Source organism: Aethalodelphis obliquidens, unplaced genomic scaffold (assembly GCF_003676395.1).
Source record: "Aethalodelphis obliquidens isolate GAN/ISIS:26980383/991018 unplaced genomic scaffold, ASM367639v1 scaffold25, whole genome shotgun sequence".
Classification (NCBI taxonomy): Eukaryota; Metazoa; Chordata; class Mammalia; order Artiodactyla; family Delphinidae; genus Aethalodelphis; species Aethalodelphis obliquidens.
Window position 1 is genome coordinate 33,088,679 of NW_020837969.1, and position 17,753 is coordinate 33,106,431.

At 42.6% G+C, this 17,753-nt stretch overlaps 1 protein-coding gene across 1 annotated transcript; it reads right to left on the bottom strand.

Annotated features, from left to right (window-relative positions):
* Positions 1-659: 659 nt before the first annotated feature.
* On the bottom strand, positions 660-16,174 carry CHRNA6 (cholinergic receptor nicotinic alpha 6 subunit). The gene is made up of 6 exons (XM_027122947.1): positions 15,900-16,174; positions 14,102-14,241; positions 5,403-5,447; positions 4,572-4,681; positions 3,492-4,470; positions 660-1,441 (listed from the first exon to the last, which is right to left on the bottom strand). The coding sequence occupies exons 1-6, from the start codon at positions 15,976-15,978 to the stop codon at positions 1,310-1,312; spliced, it is 1,485 nt and encodes a 494-aa protein (XP_026978748.1). The 5' UTR covers positions 15,979-16,174; the 3' UTR covers positions 660-1,309.
* Between the last annotated feature and the right edge of the window lie 1,579 nt (positions 16,175-17,753).

Below are 17,753 nucleotides of genomic sequence, written 5' to 3' on the forward strand. Positions count from 1 at the left end.
TTTAGACAAGGACTAGAATGGAAAAGGCAAAGTGAAATTAGTTCCTGTGTTAGGGTAGATTTTTTTCTACTTTAAAATGCATCTTTAAAACTGTTACTATAAGTGTATACAAAAAATAAGAAGATAATAAACGAGGGTTGAATAAAACAGAATACCCAAGGTTCTCCCTCTCAGAAAAGGAATTGCTCTAAAAGGTACAAGATCACCATTTCCTACAGAAGAAACACTTTTATTTTCAATCTCAGTTACAAAGAGCAAATGGAAACTGCTGATGAGAAGAGACACCTTTTGGACCCACGGCAAAAGTTGCTTCAGGTCTGTCCGGCCAGACCACGTCATGCTTTATTTTCGTTGCTCTGGTTACATTCCCCACATGATACCTGGTCCTGGAGATCTCTGTGTTTATGACTTTTCCTACAAAGCTCCAAGTGCATGGACAGAACCTATTTCTGTGACTGTGGCAATGTCACCACTCAAGTCTCTTGCCAGATGAATGATAATTAAATATGGGGGGTGGGGGAGGGAAAGACTGGGAGTTTGGGGTTAGCAGATGCAAACTAGTAAATATAGGATGGATAAACAACAAGGTCCTACTGTGTGGCACAGGGAACTATATTCAGTATCCTGTGATAAACCAAAATGGAAAGAATATGAAGAAGAATGCATATATATGCATAACTGAGTCACTTGTCTGTATAGCAGAAATTAACACAACATTGTAAATCAACTCTACTTCAATAAGATTTTTTAGAAGGGGAGTAAATACAGCCTGTTGGTTAGACTGACTACCTGCTGTTACTTTTTTACTAAATAATGTATCAAATAATGCTGCAGTGTGTGCTCTACATCACAGAGATGTGCAGGAGAAAGCAAGCATACACGAGTTCACAGGTGCTGCAGAGGTCAGCATGTCCAAGGTCCAGAGTTTCACGTCTGGCAGGTGTCATTATACTGAGAAGCCCATAAACTGGAGAAGCAAAAGAAGCTCTTAGCATGGCTTGACTTTGATTCCACGGTTTGCTGTTCTGTGGGTCAGTCACGTCCCCGGAAGCCAAACGTGTACAGACAAGAGAAGCCTGCAGGTGCTGTCAGCTCTGGGCTCCAGTGTCAGATCCCAGACACTGGGATCATAAAGTACTCCTCTGTGCCCCAAGGGAGGGCATCCAGGCTCCTGGTTGGCAATAAAGTCCTCTTTTTCCATCTAGATGGGGACTTGGTGCGAAGCTTTCTATCCCTTTCCTTGTGGTGGGGGAAACATGGAACAAACACAGTGTCTTGTAAGTTTCTGAAGATAAAGGGAAAATCCATCTTACGAATGTCCTGTGTTCCCCAGGAGTGGCTGGAGAAACAGCCCTGCAGTTCCAAACATGCAGATGATTATAAACACCCACAGGAACACCCTGTCCACTACCATGGCCACGTATTTCCAGTCGTCCTCTACCTGAAAGACAAAAGTCAAGCAGCTGTAAAAAAAAATCAAAACCATGGGAGATAAGCTTTGTCTCATAAATAAGCTGCTTCCTTTTCACAGAAGATTTCCTGGCAATTTTAAAGCAAATATCCCCGTGATCCTGGTTAACCCGTGTCTCCTCTGTAGCAAATAGGGAACTTCCGTTTGTCTGCAGAGGGTGGGTGCGTGTGTTCCATCAGTCCTGGGACAGCGGGCTGCAGAGTGAGCAGGCTTATGTGGGCACACAGGACCTCTCCTGACTGCAGGCAGCACCCCAGAAAGAGCTGCTCGGAGAGCTCCACTTCTGCGTTGACTGGAAAAAAAAATGCATAACCTAACAGTTGAGAATTATGTTTTATTCAGTGGATTTTCTGAGGAATTCAAGCCCGGGAGGCAGCCTCTCAGATCGCTCTGAGGGACTGCCCTGAAGAGGTAAGGGAAAAAAAAGTCAGGGCATAGAGGAAGTTTTGCAACAAAGACCAGGTAGCCGGAACATCAAAAGATTAGTTGTAGAGCATTTTGTTGCATTTGACTGCAACAGTAATCCTTTGATGTTCTGACCACCTGGATTTTGTGGCAAAACCTCCTACATATCCTGGTTCCCCCCTATCCAATCTCCTGAGGTAAACCATAATGGAAAAGAATACCCCAAAAATGTATATATGTGTATAACTGAGTCACTTTGCTAGGCAGCAGAAATTAGTACAACATTGTAAATCAACTATACTTCAATTTTAAAAACGTTTAAAAAAAGATTACTGTTAATTAAAGAAAACCAGACATCTCAAGTTAAGGAATTTAGCGCTTTTCTATGTATGGGAAGAGGCAAGAGTCTGGAAATCATTCCTTTGATATGCAACTTAGCTCTCTAGGGCCAGCATCCTTCTTTCCTCCACCCTGAATCCCCTCAGGGTGCACAGCTGGGGGTGACTGCAGTGGTTGATGGCTTGACGGGTGCAACGTCCTTCGTTTATTAATAGGACAGGTGACATTTCTCATCCACTCTTGTCATGGACACCACGGGACAGTCTGACTCCTTGGCAAGTCTGGGAAATGGGTTTGAGGCGGGTGGTGTAGGATGTGCGATGTGATGGGCCCCCCCCCCATCAGGAATAGGTGACCCTCTAGAACTCGGGATCACGCTGGTCAGGGAGAGCTCGTTACATCTCTCATGTCCTTCCTGTTCCCGACCTCCAAGAGCCCTACCTGGTGGTGATCAATTCAGCAGCAACTGTCCCCTAGTTTGACGAAGGTGTCACAACAGAGGGGAGTCCTAGGCTCACCTGGCCCCGATGTACCCCCTCCCCGACCTGTGTGACATGCAGCCCATGTCCGCCTCAGCACCAATGGGTGGACTTCAGGCCTGCAATGTCCTTTCATTAGGAGATAAGGATGATGGCTACTGCCATCAGGTCAGACCCAGACCCCTGGCGGCAGGAGTTTTCAGAGGCCCCCCAGCTAGTCATCCTGATGGTATGGAAAATTGGCATAAAGTTCTTGAGCTCTCTCTCTCTGGAGGATGAGGAGGTCCGAGCTGCTATAGTTAGACTCTGGGCCGCAGAAGCGGACTGTGTTGATGCTAAAAATAACCCTGAGGTTCATTCAATCAGCACCTGGATCCCCGTCAAGTGGAGTAAGTGGGATTGGAGCTGCCGGAGGCTCACGCCACCTTCCTCCCAGGCTCCCAGACTGTGACCAGCCCTGCAGGCTTTCCTCCTGCCCCTCAGCCGGCTTTTCCCTCTCCCACCCTTCCTTACACAGGGGCTCTCAGTTTAATAAACCAAGGTTGCCCTGAGTGTTTATTTTAACCAGATTTTACTTGAGTTGACATTTCTGGAGGCAGAGATTTGCTCTGAGGCTACACCTTACCCCACCCCCTCCGCAGGGCGGTTCACCCATAACTGCATCATCACAGGGCTGGCTTTTAGGGCACCACTCCCTGACCGTCTTGCAAACAGAACTCACATTGAAGCTCTGACATGTCTATGCAGGGCCCCCAGGCCTGCTGCGGGTGAACAGGCTAGAAGACCCATACATTTACCTCCTTTGTTTCATTTTGGTTCTTCATGTTTTCTGCTATGAATTGAACACTATCAATTACATCTTCGACTTCAGGTGAGGGCTCCAAATTTTCAGTCGTCCGTTGTAAAGGCTGATGACTTAACCGTCTCTTGCTGGTGGCGATCTCCCTGGACTTACGACAGTGGCAGCATTCTTTAAGAAGTTTGGGCTCTCTGCGACGATCGAACTTGACTTTGGCTGGCCTGCCAGAGAAGCCTTCGGGGTTTTTGTCATATCTTGTCCCCTTCCTCTTGTCCAGAGGCCTCCTCATCATCAGGATCTGGGGTAAGAGCCGGAGGAAGACTGCCTTCACCCACGTGGGCATGGTATGTGTGGTCGGGGTGCGGTAGTGGGTGTTCAACACAAACACCGTCACCACGATGGACAAGGTGATGAAGATCATGGTGAACAGCAGGTACTTGCCCACCAAGGGGATCACGAGAGACGTAGATGGGATGGTTTCTGTGATCACCAGCAAAAACACTGTCAGGGAAAGCAGAACTGAAATGCAAAGCGTCACTTTTTCACCACAGTCAGAAGGAAGGTAGAAAACCAACACAGTTAGAAATGAAACAAAGAGACAGGGGATGATCAGATTAATGGTGTAAAACATCGGCAATCTTCTAATGTAAAAAGAATAGGTTATGTCTGTGTATATCTCTTCACAACAGTTGTATTTTATGTCATGCTTGTAGCCAGAAGCATCGACAATTTCCCATTCACTGTTTTCCCAAAATTCATCCATGTCCACTTTAGAGCCAATGATTAGAAGATCAATTTCAGCTTTGTCATAGGTCCAGGAACCAAATTTCAGGGAACAGTTTTGATGATCAAAAGGGAAAAAAGTGATATCCATAGGACAGGAGCTCTTAAAAATAGCTGGTGGAGTCCAGGTTATCATGCCATCATATTTAAGAAGAGCTTTTGTCTTGCCTTTGACTTGGAAGTTGCCGACAGCACTGCAAAGTAAACCAGACACTATTAGTAACACCCTCTGTGCTTTGGGTCAGCCTGTACCAAAGGCAACTTTGGAAAGACACTGGCTGTCAGATGCCCATACTTGTTGTAGAGAACAATGTCAGGCTTCCAGATCTTCTCCGCAGGAACGCGAAGAGTCTCAATGCCATCGTATTCCACTGGGTCCCAGCGCAATTTATAATCATTCCACATCTAAAGGGAATAGAAGTCAGTTTTTAAAAATTCTCGACTTTCTTCCAATGTTAATTCTATGTTGGTTCAACAACTTTTTGAAAATTTTCTTATTTAAAGAGTTGGTTTCCTACCAAAAGTTGGAAGATTAAATCCATGGGGAACAAGGTAGCTGAGCTGATTTGGGGTAAATATAGATATTAGATAAGTATCTATTGATTATTAATTAGCTAGCCAAGTTTACAGGCTCAGCTTCCATATTCCATGGACTATGTTCCATCTCTAGTAGCAATCCATTTCTAGTATTAAAAAGATAATTCAAGTGTATGATGATGGGTTTGTTACAAAATCTGCATAAAAGATTGAGACAGGAAGGAAGAACAAGATGGTATGACTGATAAAACCAGACGGTGGGAATCTAACCCAGAGCAGGATCAAAGAGTGGTCAAGAATCTGGCTCTGGAGCTCGAGATTCAGACAAAAATAGGAGACTTGAGAGCAGAAACCACCGAAGCAGAGTCAGAGAGAACTCTGTCACTAAGTTCTGCAGCATGAAGCCTCCACCCAGCCAGCCGTTACCAGATTGAACTTTGGGCTTTGGAGCTAGTTAATATTTTATGCTCTATCATAAGCTGGAGATGCAAAGAGGGAGTGCTAGTGGATTTTATCCATTTGACGTTGTTAAACTGACACACAAGTGTGACACAATTCCAAGAGAAGAACGTGTGACATAGACACGTACGTGACGTAGCCACAGATTGGTTTCCATGATCTGGTTTACTTCATCCTGGGAAGAAGAAACAATATTTTTTAGCCTCAAATGTACTTGCTAATAGAAGTGAATCTTAGAGCAAAAATTACAACTAAAAATAGCCAATCTGAGTTATTCATGCTAACGGAGGGAAAAAAAGCAGACTGAAAAGGCAATTTATAAAAGGCCCAAAATACAATATTTCCACACTGGTCCCAACCCTGTTGACTTTGAAATGTGGCTTTATGACTGTCTTTCAAATCTGATTGAAGTCCCACTTCTGTGAAGCCTTTCTGACCACTGCAGCCCATAAACATTTCTGATCCCATAAAAGGAAAGAAGGGAGAGAAGAGAGAGTGGGAGGGAGGGAGGGGAAGTCCTGCAGATGGCGATGGGTATCATTGCTTTTGCTATCTTCTTCCTCAGCTGTGCCCCAGCACCCTCTAGGTCCTGAGTCCTGAGCCCCACTGCCCCTCAAGGTGTCAGCCTCAGCTCACCATGGAGTTCTCCAGCTGGAACCTGCCACTCCCCAGAGCACTGCTCCCACACACACCACTGCCGATTGCTTCAATCATTCATTAACAAGTATTTATTGAGTGCCTACTGTGCGCTCTATAAATGCTGGGGCTACAGAAGTAATCAGGATGGAAAATATCCCTACCTACATGTGCCTAAGCTATTAGCTGGGGAGACAGAAAATCAATAATACATACATGGTATAATGTAAGATAGTGATAAGTCCCATGCAAAAAAATAAAGAGGGATTGAGTGGTGTGTGTGTCTGCACACACACGCACACACGTCTCTTTTAGACAGGATGATCCAGAAAGGTTTGTCTTAGGAGGTGGTTTAAGCAGGTACCTAAATGACCTGCAAAGAGTCCTGGGTCTCTTGAATAAAAGCATTCCAGGATGACATGCCAAATATAATATGTTCCTAATCGGCTACCACCTCTCAGTGGAGCAGCTACTGAAGACACGTCCAGAACCTTCAGCAGTCTCAGAGCGCAACACTTGGAGGCTATTGATGGTCACACAGTGGCCGGCAGTGGGTTCCCAAAACTTACCAACCTTGTTTCCCCAGACACATGAGCACCTTCGAGAGTAAACACCTCACACTGGCTGAGGAAGCTGTGGCCAGGGCTGGACACCAGCCCACTCTGGTTTGCTGCTCTGCAGTTCTCCATGTCCCCCAGAAAACGCTACCTGGAGACCTCACCAGCTTCCTCCTTCAAAGGGATTTGTGTCAAGTCATGATAAGCCCCAGGGTTTTAAAAGGTCAACAAAGGAGTTACATTCATGGTTTTCTATTGGTCAGGGCAAGCAAAGAAATGGACTATTACTTATCCATGACTTTACAATTACCCAAGTCTAAGGACAGTGTCTTCTGCTCATACCTTGTGACCAGCAGATTCAAGCAGGGGCCATGTCAATAAATCCATTGGCTGTCAGTCAGGAATGGACTAGCTCTAGCAGTCCAGAAATGTCTTGGAGGTAACAGTCATAAGCATCTTCCAACAACTGCTTCCTCTCTGTCCACTAATACACTGTTTAAAGAACTAGTGCACACTATGAACTAGAACGTTGTATTCTGAGAATTAAAATCATTTGGCAATATCATCCCAACAGTATTCCTGCCTCCCCATCTATACTTCCACAGCCTGGTGAACCTCCATGTGGTGTGGACCTGCTTCATGGTGGATGGACACCCTCAGAGGTGTCAGCCAAGTTTATGGGTCAGGACCGGGTCTGGAAAGTCGCATTCTCCATCCAATGCCAGATTGCACCTATGGTCATGGGAACTGCTATCAGACAGCCCAGCTGAAGGAGACCAGAGACCCACAGTACAACCCCACGTTCCTGGGACCATCACCCTGCGTCCCCTTCTTGGGAAAATAAAGTAGTTGACACCTGGTTCAATTAAAGGATTGGAGTTACAATTTCAAATGGACTAGATTCTGGAGAGCAGCAACAGACTCAGAGACTAGATCAGAAAGGCCAGGTGGGCTACATTTTCAAAGCCTTCATGTTTGTCATGTCAGATATGCCAGGCCATCGAAAACACTGGGCAGGGCCTTTGTCCTGGCCCCATGAGGGGGACAGTGGAAATACACTTACTCTGAAGATCATCCTCTCATTAGACTTTGTGGCCAAGTTCATTCTATGCAGCAGCAAACACCCTTCCATGTAGAGCTCTCTGGTGCTCTAAGGCCAAGCCTGAGGCCCAAACAGCAGCAGACGGCCTACAGTCTTCTAGAAGGGAGTTGGTAATTGTGCATCTGGGCTGTACTGCATCACAGTCACTCCCAGACCTCACCATGGCTCAGTGACAATAATGAATATGGCCCATAGGGACTTCTGGTGCCCCTCATGAGGACAAGTAGACTCTAATACACCAATAAGAATTGCTATATTAATACTGGACAAAGCAGATGCAGAGGAAAAAAATTACTAAAGACAAAGAGGGACATTACATAATGAAAGAAGGATCAATCCACCAGGAAGACACAATGATCCTGACCATATATGCACCAAACAGCAGAGTCTCAAATTATATGGAACAAAAACTGATAGAGCTGAAAGAAAAAACAGACAAATCCCCAATTACAGTTAGAGACTTCAATATCCCTCTCTCAGCGACCAATAGAACTCAGTAAACTCAACAGAATCAGCAAAAATAGGGAAAATCTGAACAACATAATCAACCAGCAGAATTTAATTGACACATAGAGATACTCCACTCAAACACACCAGAATACACATTTTTTCAAGCATGCATATAATATTAACCAACGCAGAGCATATCCTTATCATAGGCTATGAAACAAACCTCAACAAATTTAAAAGAATTGGAATCATAGTGTGTTTCTGACCATAATGGAATCAAACTAGAAATCAATAACCAAAAGACAAAAGGAAAATCTCTAAACCCATGGAAACTGAACTTCTAAATAATCCATGGGTCAAAGAGAATGTCTCAAAGGAAATTCTTTAAAACGCATAGAGCTGAATGGGAACAAAAATACAATATATCAAAATATGAGGGACATAGCTAATAAAAGTGCTAAGAAGAAAATTTAAAGCTAAATGCTTACATTAGAAATGAGAAAAAGTCTCAAGTCAATAACACAAGTTTCTACCTCAAGAAATTAGGAAAACAAGCACAAAATAAACCCAAAGCAAGTACAAGGAAGGAAAAATAAAGATAAAACAGAAATCAATAAAGTTGAAAAGGAAAACAATAAAGAATATCAATGAAACAAAAGGCTGATTTTTGGGGGGAAAAATAACAAAATTGATAAACCTTTAGCCAGACTGACAAAAATAAAAAGAGAGAAGACACAAACCACCAATATCAGGAATGAAACAGGAGCTATCATTACAGATCCTATAGCCATTAAAAAGTTAGATAATACCATGAGCAACTTTAATTTTATCATAAATTTGTCAATTTAAAAGAAATAGGCCCATTCCTCAAAAACCACAAACTAACTAACAAGGACCTACTGTATAGCACAGGGAAATATACTTAATATTTTGTAATAAACAATAAGGGAAAAGAATCTGAAAAGTGATATAAATAGACAGTCTGAATACCCTATAGCCATTTAAGAATTGAGTTTATAATTAAAAAGCTGCTGGAAAAGAAATCTCCAGGCCCAGTAGGTTTCCCTGAAGAATTCTACCAAATATGTAAAGAAAAATCAATACCAACTTTCCACAATTTCTTCCAGAAAATAGAAGAGGAGGAAACAACTCCAAATCCTTTATGTGAAGCTAATATTATCCTGACACAAACCCAAAGACATTATGAAAAAAGAAAATGACAGATCAATATCTTTCATGAACTTAGATGCAAAAATCATTAACAAAATATTAGCAAACTGAATCCAACAATGTATAAAAAGTTATACACCATGACTAAGTGGGATACAAGACTGGTTCAACATTCAAAACTTAATCAATGTAATTTACCATATCAACAAACTAAAGAAGAAAAACCATGTGATCATATCAATTGATGGAGAAAAAGTTTTTTGTTTTTTTTGTTTGTTTGTTTTTGTTTTGGCGGTACGCGGGCCTCTCACTCTTGTGGCCTCTCCCGTTGTGGAGCACAGGCTCCGGACGCGCAGGCCCAGCGGCCATGGCTCACGGGCCCAGCCGCTCCGCGACATATGGGATCCTCCCGGACCGGGGCACGAACCCGTGTCCCCTGCATCGGCAGGCGGACTCTCAACCACTGCGCCACCAGGGAAACCCAAGAAAAAGTTTTTGACAAAACTCAACATCAATTCATGATTAAAAACTCTGTGAAACTAGGAATAAAGGGAAATTTCCTCAACTTGATAAGAGCATCTACAAAACAGCTACACCTAACTTTATACCAAATGGTGAAAGACTGAATGCTTTTTCCTTAAGACTGGGAAAAGGACAAGGATGTCTGTTGTCGCCACTCTTACTCAGCATAGTACTGGAAGTTCTAGCCACTGAAATGAAGCAAGAAAAAGGGGGAAAAGGCATAGACTGGAAAGGAAGAAATAAAACTATCTCTATTTGCAGATTATAAGGTTGCCTACAAAGAAAATCCCATGGAATCTATAAAAATGCTGAAACTAAGTGAGTTCAGCAAGATCTTAGGATACAAGATCAATATACAAAAGCCTTAAAATTCTATATACTAACAATGAGCATGGAGAAACCAAAATTAAAAGCATAATAGGGCTTCCCTGGTGGCGCAGTGGTTGAGAATCTGCCTGCTAATGCAGGGGACACGGGTTCGAGCCCTGGTCTGAGAAGATCCCACATGCCGCGGAGCAACTAGGCCCGTGAGCCACAACTACTGAGCCTGCGCGTCTGGAGCCTGTGCTCCACAACAAGAGAGGCCGCGATAGTGAGAGGTCCGTGCACCACGATGAAGAGTGGCGCCCGCTTGCCACAACTAGAGAAAGCCCTCGCACAGAAACGAAGACCCAACACAGCCAAAAATAAATAAATAAACAAATGTGGGGTTTAAAAAAAAAAAAGCATAATACTATTTTCAGTCACTCCCAGATAAAACAAAATACTTACGTATACATGTAACAATACATGTATGGGATCTGTGTACTGAAAATTGCAAAATCCTGAAGGAAGAAGAGCTAAATAAATGGAGAAACATCCCGCATTCATGGACTGGAAGACTCAACAGAGTAAAGATGTCACTTCTCCCCAAACTTATCTGCAGGTTTAATGCAGTTCCTATCAAAATCAGGGCAATGCTTTTTGTGGACATAGGCAGCTTATTCTAGGCATAGGCCACAGAATAGCTAGGACAATCTTGACAAAGAAGAACAAAGTGGCAGGAATCACTCTAGCCAATATTAAGTCTTACTCTACAGCTACAGTCATCAAGAGAGTGCAGTGTTGGTGGAGGGATAGTCACACTGATCAATGAAACAGAATAGAGGACCTAGAAATAGACCCACACAAATATGTTCAACTGATTTTTCACAAAGGTGCAAAACCAATTCAGTGGGGAAAGGATTGCCTTTTCAACAAATAGTGCTGGAGCAATTGGACACCCACAGGTCTAAAAAAAAAAATCTAGGTCTCATATCTTATATAAAAATTACCTCAAAATGGATCACAGTCTTAAACATAAGACATAAATAAAACTTTTAGAAAAACATAGGAGAAAACCTATAGGATCTGGGATAAGGCAAAGAATTACTAGGCTTGATGCCAAAAGCATGACATATAAAAGGAAAAATTGATAAATTGGACCGCATCAAAATTAAAAACCTCATGTGAAAGCCCATGTGAAGAGGAAGGAAAGATAAGCTACAAACTGGGCTAAAATATTTGCAAACCACAAAACTGGCAAATCACTTGCATCTAGAATATAGCCAGAACTCTCAACACTAAATAGTAAAAACAAACAATCCAACTGGAAAATGGGCTTAAGGACGTGAGCAAACATTTCACCTTAGAGGATATGCAGATTGCAGATAAGCACATGAAAAGAGGTTTTATATCATTAATCATTAGGGAAATGCAAATTAAAACCACAATGAGATATCGTTTCATACCTAATATAACTCAAATAAAAAACAGTGACAATACCAAATACTGGCAAATCTGTAGATAAACTGGTCCCTCACATATTGCTGGTGGGAATGTAAAAGGGTACAGCCATTCTGGAAAGCATTTTGGCAGTTTCTTTTAAAACTAACACACAACTACCACATGACCCAGGAATTGCACCCCTGGGCATTTATCCCAGAGAAATAACGATTAATGTTCACCCAAAAACCTGTACACAAATGTTCATAGCAGCTTTATTTGTAAAAGACCAAAACTGGAACCAACCCAAATGTTCTTCAACCAATGAAAGGTCAATCAAAGTGTGCTCCATCAATACCATGGAATACTACTCACAGTAAGAAGAAATGACTCACCAAACTTATTGTGGCAACGACTGCATGATGTATGCATGAAGTCAAACCACTATTCTGCACACCTTACTTATACAGTGTTGTATGTCAAATATATCTCAATAAAACTGGAAGAAAAAAATGAAGAAATGAACTATTGATACAAGCAACAACTTGGATGAATCTCTAAAGAATTATGCTGAGTGGAAAAGCCAGTCCACAAGGTTACATACTGTGTGATTCCATTTATGTATAGCTTTCCTGAAACGACAAAATTTTAGCAATGAAAGATACAGTAGTTGTTGCCATTGGTCAAAGAAAGTATACAAGGGCTCTATTATTTCTTACTGCAAGTGAATCTATGATTATTTCAATAAATAAAATTTCAGTTAAAAAACTACATTTCTCAAGACTCTCTTGCAGCTAGTGGTGGTCAATGAGCTAGGAAGCAGAAGCTGTCAGTAGGACTTCTAATAAAACTCCTTAAGGAAGTCACAGATGTCTGGTATGTGCCCCTTTCTCTCTTGCTCCTGCTTCTTGCCAAGAATGTGAATATGATGAGTGAAAATCAGCAGTTATCCTGGACCACAAGGCAACACTGAGGGAAGAAATCACATGCTAAGGATGGTGACATAGAAAGATAGAAGGAACCTTGGTCCCTGTCACAGTTTATGCTTTTAGCATCATAGCTCATGTGATTAACATCCTCAGGAGTTGTGCAGTGCACAACCTGGGCAACCAAACACCGTGATGCAACCACTACCACGAAGCCACCTGGTATTAACCTGGGCTGTTAATCTTTAGATTTCTATTACATAAGAAAGAAATAAACTTGTTTTATATAAGCTGAGAGAGCATGTGTGTGTTTTTCAATCTCTGATAGCGGCCAAATGCAAATACCAAAATCTGTATTTAGCAATCCTCCACCCACCATCTTCAGAACAATGTCCTGAAAGGGTGTATAGATCATGGATTTGAAGTGATGCTGTATCACAAACTTTAGGGGTCACTCAGTCCAGTTCTCCATTCATAACAGCCCGATTCATACCAAGTGTGGCTTCCAGCCTGGTAGGAGACCAGTAACCAGTGCTAAGCTATTTGAGGGGAGAGGGGAGGCGGGATCAGAATAGGTACTAAATAAATGTTTATTAAAGGAATTAGTGGGCCCATTTAAGTGAGATAAAATGTCTGGCTTACTTTTTTTTAAACCAGTATTTATCAGCATATACACACTTCCAGCTTGGGCCAGAAGCTAGAGGATCAGGTCAGGGTCAGCCCAGTCCACTGGGAAACACGGACCGGAGAAACATGGTGAGCCCGGACTTCATATCCATAACTGAGGTCTTCCCCCAGGTGCACCTGGAGCCACCACTGTTTCTCCAGGCAAAGCTGAGAGGAAGGAGGCACCCCCTGCCTCCGTCCAGGGTCTGGGCTGCTCCCTCGGTCTGTGCACCATTGTCTCAGAGATGCTCGGGACGTCCCTTACCCCTTACGTCCTGAGCCTGCCTATTCCTGGAACTTGGTCCGAATCCAGTGCCTCAGGCCAGCCTGCGCCCTGCCATGCCTTGAAGCCCAGAACCCTGTCCTCTGTTAGGGTATCGGGTCCCACACCTCCTCTCTCAGCAACTAGGGTGTGAAAATTATTCAAAAGAAAGAACTCTAGTCCTCTTTGCCCCTTAAACAGGGTAGGAATAAATTAAACTAAGATCTCCAAATTCCCATCAGATTTTCAGGGCTGGATGGAACCCTATGTGAAACAAGGTGAATTTTCTCTTTCTTCTATAACAAAGGAGACTTAAAACAATTCTTCTTATACGGAGTCAAAAGAGCATGAGCTTTGGGGTTGAACAGTGCTGATTGAACCGCAGTGCCACCATCTGTAACTGTATGACGTTGGGAAAGTTTCTTATCTGAGATTTCCTCTCCCCAGCTGTAAAATGCAGATGACAGCCACTAAGTGTGGACACTGGTGCGTAATAGGTGCACAATGAAGTTAGCTCCCTTTGTATTCCCCCTTCAAATGCCCCTGCGCTTCTTTGTTTCATAAACTGGTTCTGAGAGCATTTCCAGAAAAACATCGCCTTAAGGAGAATAATGACAGCAACCCTGGGAAGAGTGGATCCCTCCCAACGGGCTGGCTTTGAAGGGCAGCACTCTGTAGATTTTTGCCTGTTTGTGTTCAAAAATCCCTTTATTTACCCAGTGCAGTGAGTGGGAATTGCTTGGACCCTTCAGAGTTGGGGCCTCTGAGGCCTCGTGGTGCCCACCCTGCACTTACCACGTCGGCCAGCTGTGTGATGGCCACTTCAAAATGCACAGTGACTGGGTCAGAAACGTTTTCCACGGGCCTGATGAACTGGTTATAATGAGCAAACAGTTTGTGAAAGAGCCTCTCCTCAGACGCACAGCCTGCACATCCTGCGGCACCATACAGAGAGAGGGGTTAGAGAAGCAGAAAGGATGCTGGCTGGTGGGGAGGTTCCAGGGGCTTCCATCCGGGAAGGCGGGTGCAGGACACCAGCTTCCCCCAGCACCACTGCACCTGCCCCTCCTGGCCATGCTACTCCCCTTCACCACCGAGATGAAAAGAGTAATACCGGCATCTCAGGACTAGTGCGCTAGCAAACAAAATGATGTTGGTAAGAGCACTTCTAAAGTCTATGGCAGCACAGTGTAAAGGGATAGATAGACACAGGCTTGAGCTGTTCAGTTATGTCACTGAACAGAACTCACCGTCTTACTGATCCGGTAATTAAAGAAAAGTCCTGCCCTTTCTTGTCAAAATACTGATCTGACTGGTCTCTGTTTCTACAACCAGCAGGGTGTGTAGCTGGGGAACCTTCTTCAATCAAACTTAAATAACTAGTAATTTCATTAAGGTCTTAAGCCCTCCTCCTTTTTAAAATCAACTTTGAATTTCAATTCTTGGAGATGTGTGAGAGTGCAAAGTTTTTAAGGAAAATTTACTTAAAATATTTTTTATAGAATCTCCAAAGTTCTTAAACAATAGCACTTTCAGTCATTAAATTTAGACAATAATGTAACGCATGTCTCTGTATTTTCCCAAGAATGCACTAAATGTAGGTTACTTGCTTTCATTTGACATAATTCATCTCATTAAGGCCCCCTCTATATTTTTCCTTATAGAATTCAAATTTGATACCTGAAATACTATTCTATAAATTTCCCAAAGGGATTTATACCCTGAAAGAAAAAAAATTTAAGGGGCTGAACAACTCATTAGGCAAAAACAAAGGAAAAGACAGCTGTTATATTACTAAATAAAAAGTGTTGTTTGACAGATGCATTTGGAAACACTGAGATTTCAGCAGGAAAGGGCAATTTTAGGTGTAAAACATCATTGTCTGCCATCCTAATTAATAAAGATAGAAATATTTCTACATAAAACAGATAAGTAAAAAATCCTCCTGTTACCCATTTTCCTCCTTTGAGGTTTTTCTTTTCCTTTGAGACATTTCAGATAAACCCTCCTTGAGTCTTGACAAGCAAGTCCCTGCAAAGCCGACAGCACGTGGAAATGTGGCTTTGTGGACATGGACAGAGCAGCAGCTGTCCGTTTCTAAGCCTTAACTTTGAAAATGAATGATCTTACTCTTAGGACACATTTCCCAAAATGAAGATGATTACCTACAAAATGGAAGGGTTCACAGACTGAGGAATAGTATCAGCTAATAAACCACAGTGTTGAAAAAATATTAAATACAGGTAAAGAACTTGAATACATCCATAGTGGAGATGGAGAGAAAACTGTACCATTGTTATTTTTGCCTATTTTTCATTGGGAAAATAAAACAAAACATGGTTTACAATGTTTCCTTGTCCTCCCCATCCCATCCCCCCGAAATCTCATTTTACATGTTAAGCCAGCCAACTAAAAATGAATAGATTAATTAGCAGTTATAAGAGGAGTAATTCCTGTGCAGACACTCTACATATTTATCCATAGCATATCTCATCTCTGCTCAGTCAAGCACAACTAGAAAAGGAGGAAAATAAAACCAGGAAATACATGTAGCTAAAAAGGGAATATGAGAACAAGCAGAAATTAAACCTACCTCTGAAGCAAAGTGTGAATACATACCACCAGAGACACAGCCCAAAGTGAAGGAATCCCTGTCCCTCGCGGGGCAGCATGTTTAAAACACACTCTGATTTCTTTTTCTAGTCAAAGGATTGTGGAAAACAAAGAGCTATCAGGCAGCCACTCACACCGGACCTTTAAATCACCAGAGTCCCCTGCAGTCCAAGTGTCTTCTGTGAAATGAAAACCTTCATAAACATAACATGGTCGTTCCCAATATCAGAGACTAAGGTCAACCAAAAGGGCAGATAAAAAGGACTCAATCTGATGTCAGATGAGTCAGCCCATTTCCTGACACCCTACATCTCTTCTCGTGCAGGAACGAGAGAAGCAGGATGGGGGTGTTGGGCAGACAGCACCGGGAGGGGACAGAAAACTGTGATGTGCTTAGTGTATCTTTGTAGTGCATCTTTTCCCAGCCCCGGTCCTGAGGGGAACAAACACACGTCTCCTGAGCTCCAGCTGTAGGTAAAGCACCTGCCAGGTCCCGACCAGTGTATTCTGATTCACTGAGATCTCTAGCTCATCAGGGCTTAACCTTGTTACCAGAAAACATTGTAGAATAGGAGTCCTGGTAAAGTGCGCCTCACAGAGAACAGGATTAATTTGGTTCTGTCTGACTTCTAATGCCTCGTCCTTCTGAGTTTAGGAATCACCCTCCAGGACTAGAGATTAGCTGTCTGAGAATGAGAAGAACAAATACTGAACACAGGATGCTGTCTAGACGGTTCTATGTTTATTTATACATCCTTGTCACAAACTGGTTTTCTTATCATTTGCTTCTTTCCTCTATAAGTTTAGTGTCAGTAACATTCTGATGAGTTAGGCCTTCTGGTCAGATTTTGGTGTTGGTTAAAGGGGAGTTAGCAACAAAATGAAAAGGCAACCTACAGAATGGGGGGAAATATTTGCAAACCATGTATCTGGAAAGGGGTTTATATCCAAAATATGTAAGAAACTCATAAAACTCAATAGCAAATAAATACATCCCAGTTGAAAAATAGGACCTGCACAGACATTTTTCCAAAGACACAGACGGCCAATGGGTATATGCAAAGGGGCTCAGCACCACTAATCATCAGGGAAATGCAGATCAGACCACAATGAGCTATCACCTCACACCTATTAAGGTGGTATTATAAGAAGAAAAGAGGTAAGAAGTGTTGGTGAGGACGTGGAAAAAAGGGAACCCTTGTGCATTGTTTGGAATGTAAATTGCTGCAGCCACTATGGAGAACAGTTTAAAGGTTCCTCAAAAAATTCAAAAATAGAACGACCATATGATCTAACAATCTCACTTCTGGGAATATATCCAAAGGAAATGAAATCAATTTCTCAGAGAGATATCTGAATTCCTACGTTCATTGCAGCATTATTCACACGATATGGAAACAACCTGGTGTCCATCGATGGATGAATGAATAAAGAAGTTGTAATATACATATACATATATGTGATGGAATATTATTCAGCCGTGAGAAAGAAGGAAATCCTGCCATCTGCGACAACATGGATGAACCTGGAAGACATTATGCTGAGTGAAATAAGCCAGAGAAAGAAAAATACTGTATGATCTCACTTTTGTGTGGAATCTAAAAAGGTCAAACTCATAGAAGCAGAGCGCAGGACGGTAGTTGCTAGGAGCTGGGGTGCGGGTAACGGGAAGATGTCGGTTGAAGGGTACAAACTTACAGTCACCAGATGAACGAGTTCTGGTGATCTAATGTACAGTACGGCGGTGACTACAGTTATCGTATTCTTGACATTTGCTACGAAAATAGACCTCAAGTGTTCTTACCACCTCTCCATCACACACACACACACACGG

Coding starts and splice junctions, on each gene's coding strand:
- CHRNA6 (XM_027122947.1), bottom strand. CDS start 15,978: ATGCTGCCCCGCGAGGGACAGGGATTCCTTCACTTTGGGCTGTGTCTC. Junction 5,448..14,101: donor TCACACAGCTGGCCGACGTG/GTAAGTGCAGGG, acceptor TCTTCTTCCCAG/GATGAAGTAAACCAGATCAT. Junction 1,442..3,491: donor ACCAAAATGAAACAAAGGAG/GTAAATGTATGG, acceptor TTTGTCTTTCAG/GTAGAGGACGACTGGAAATA.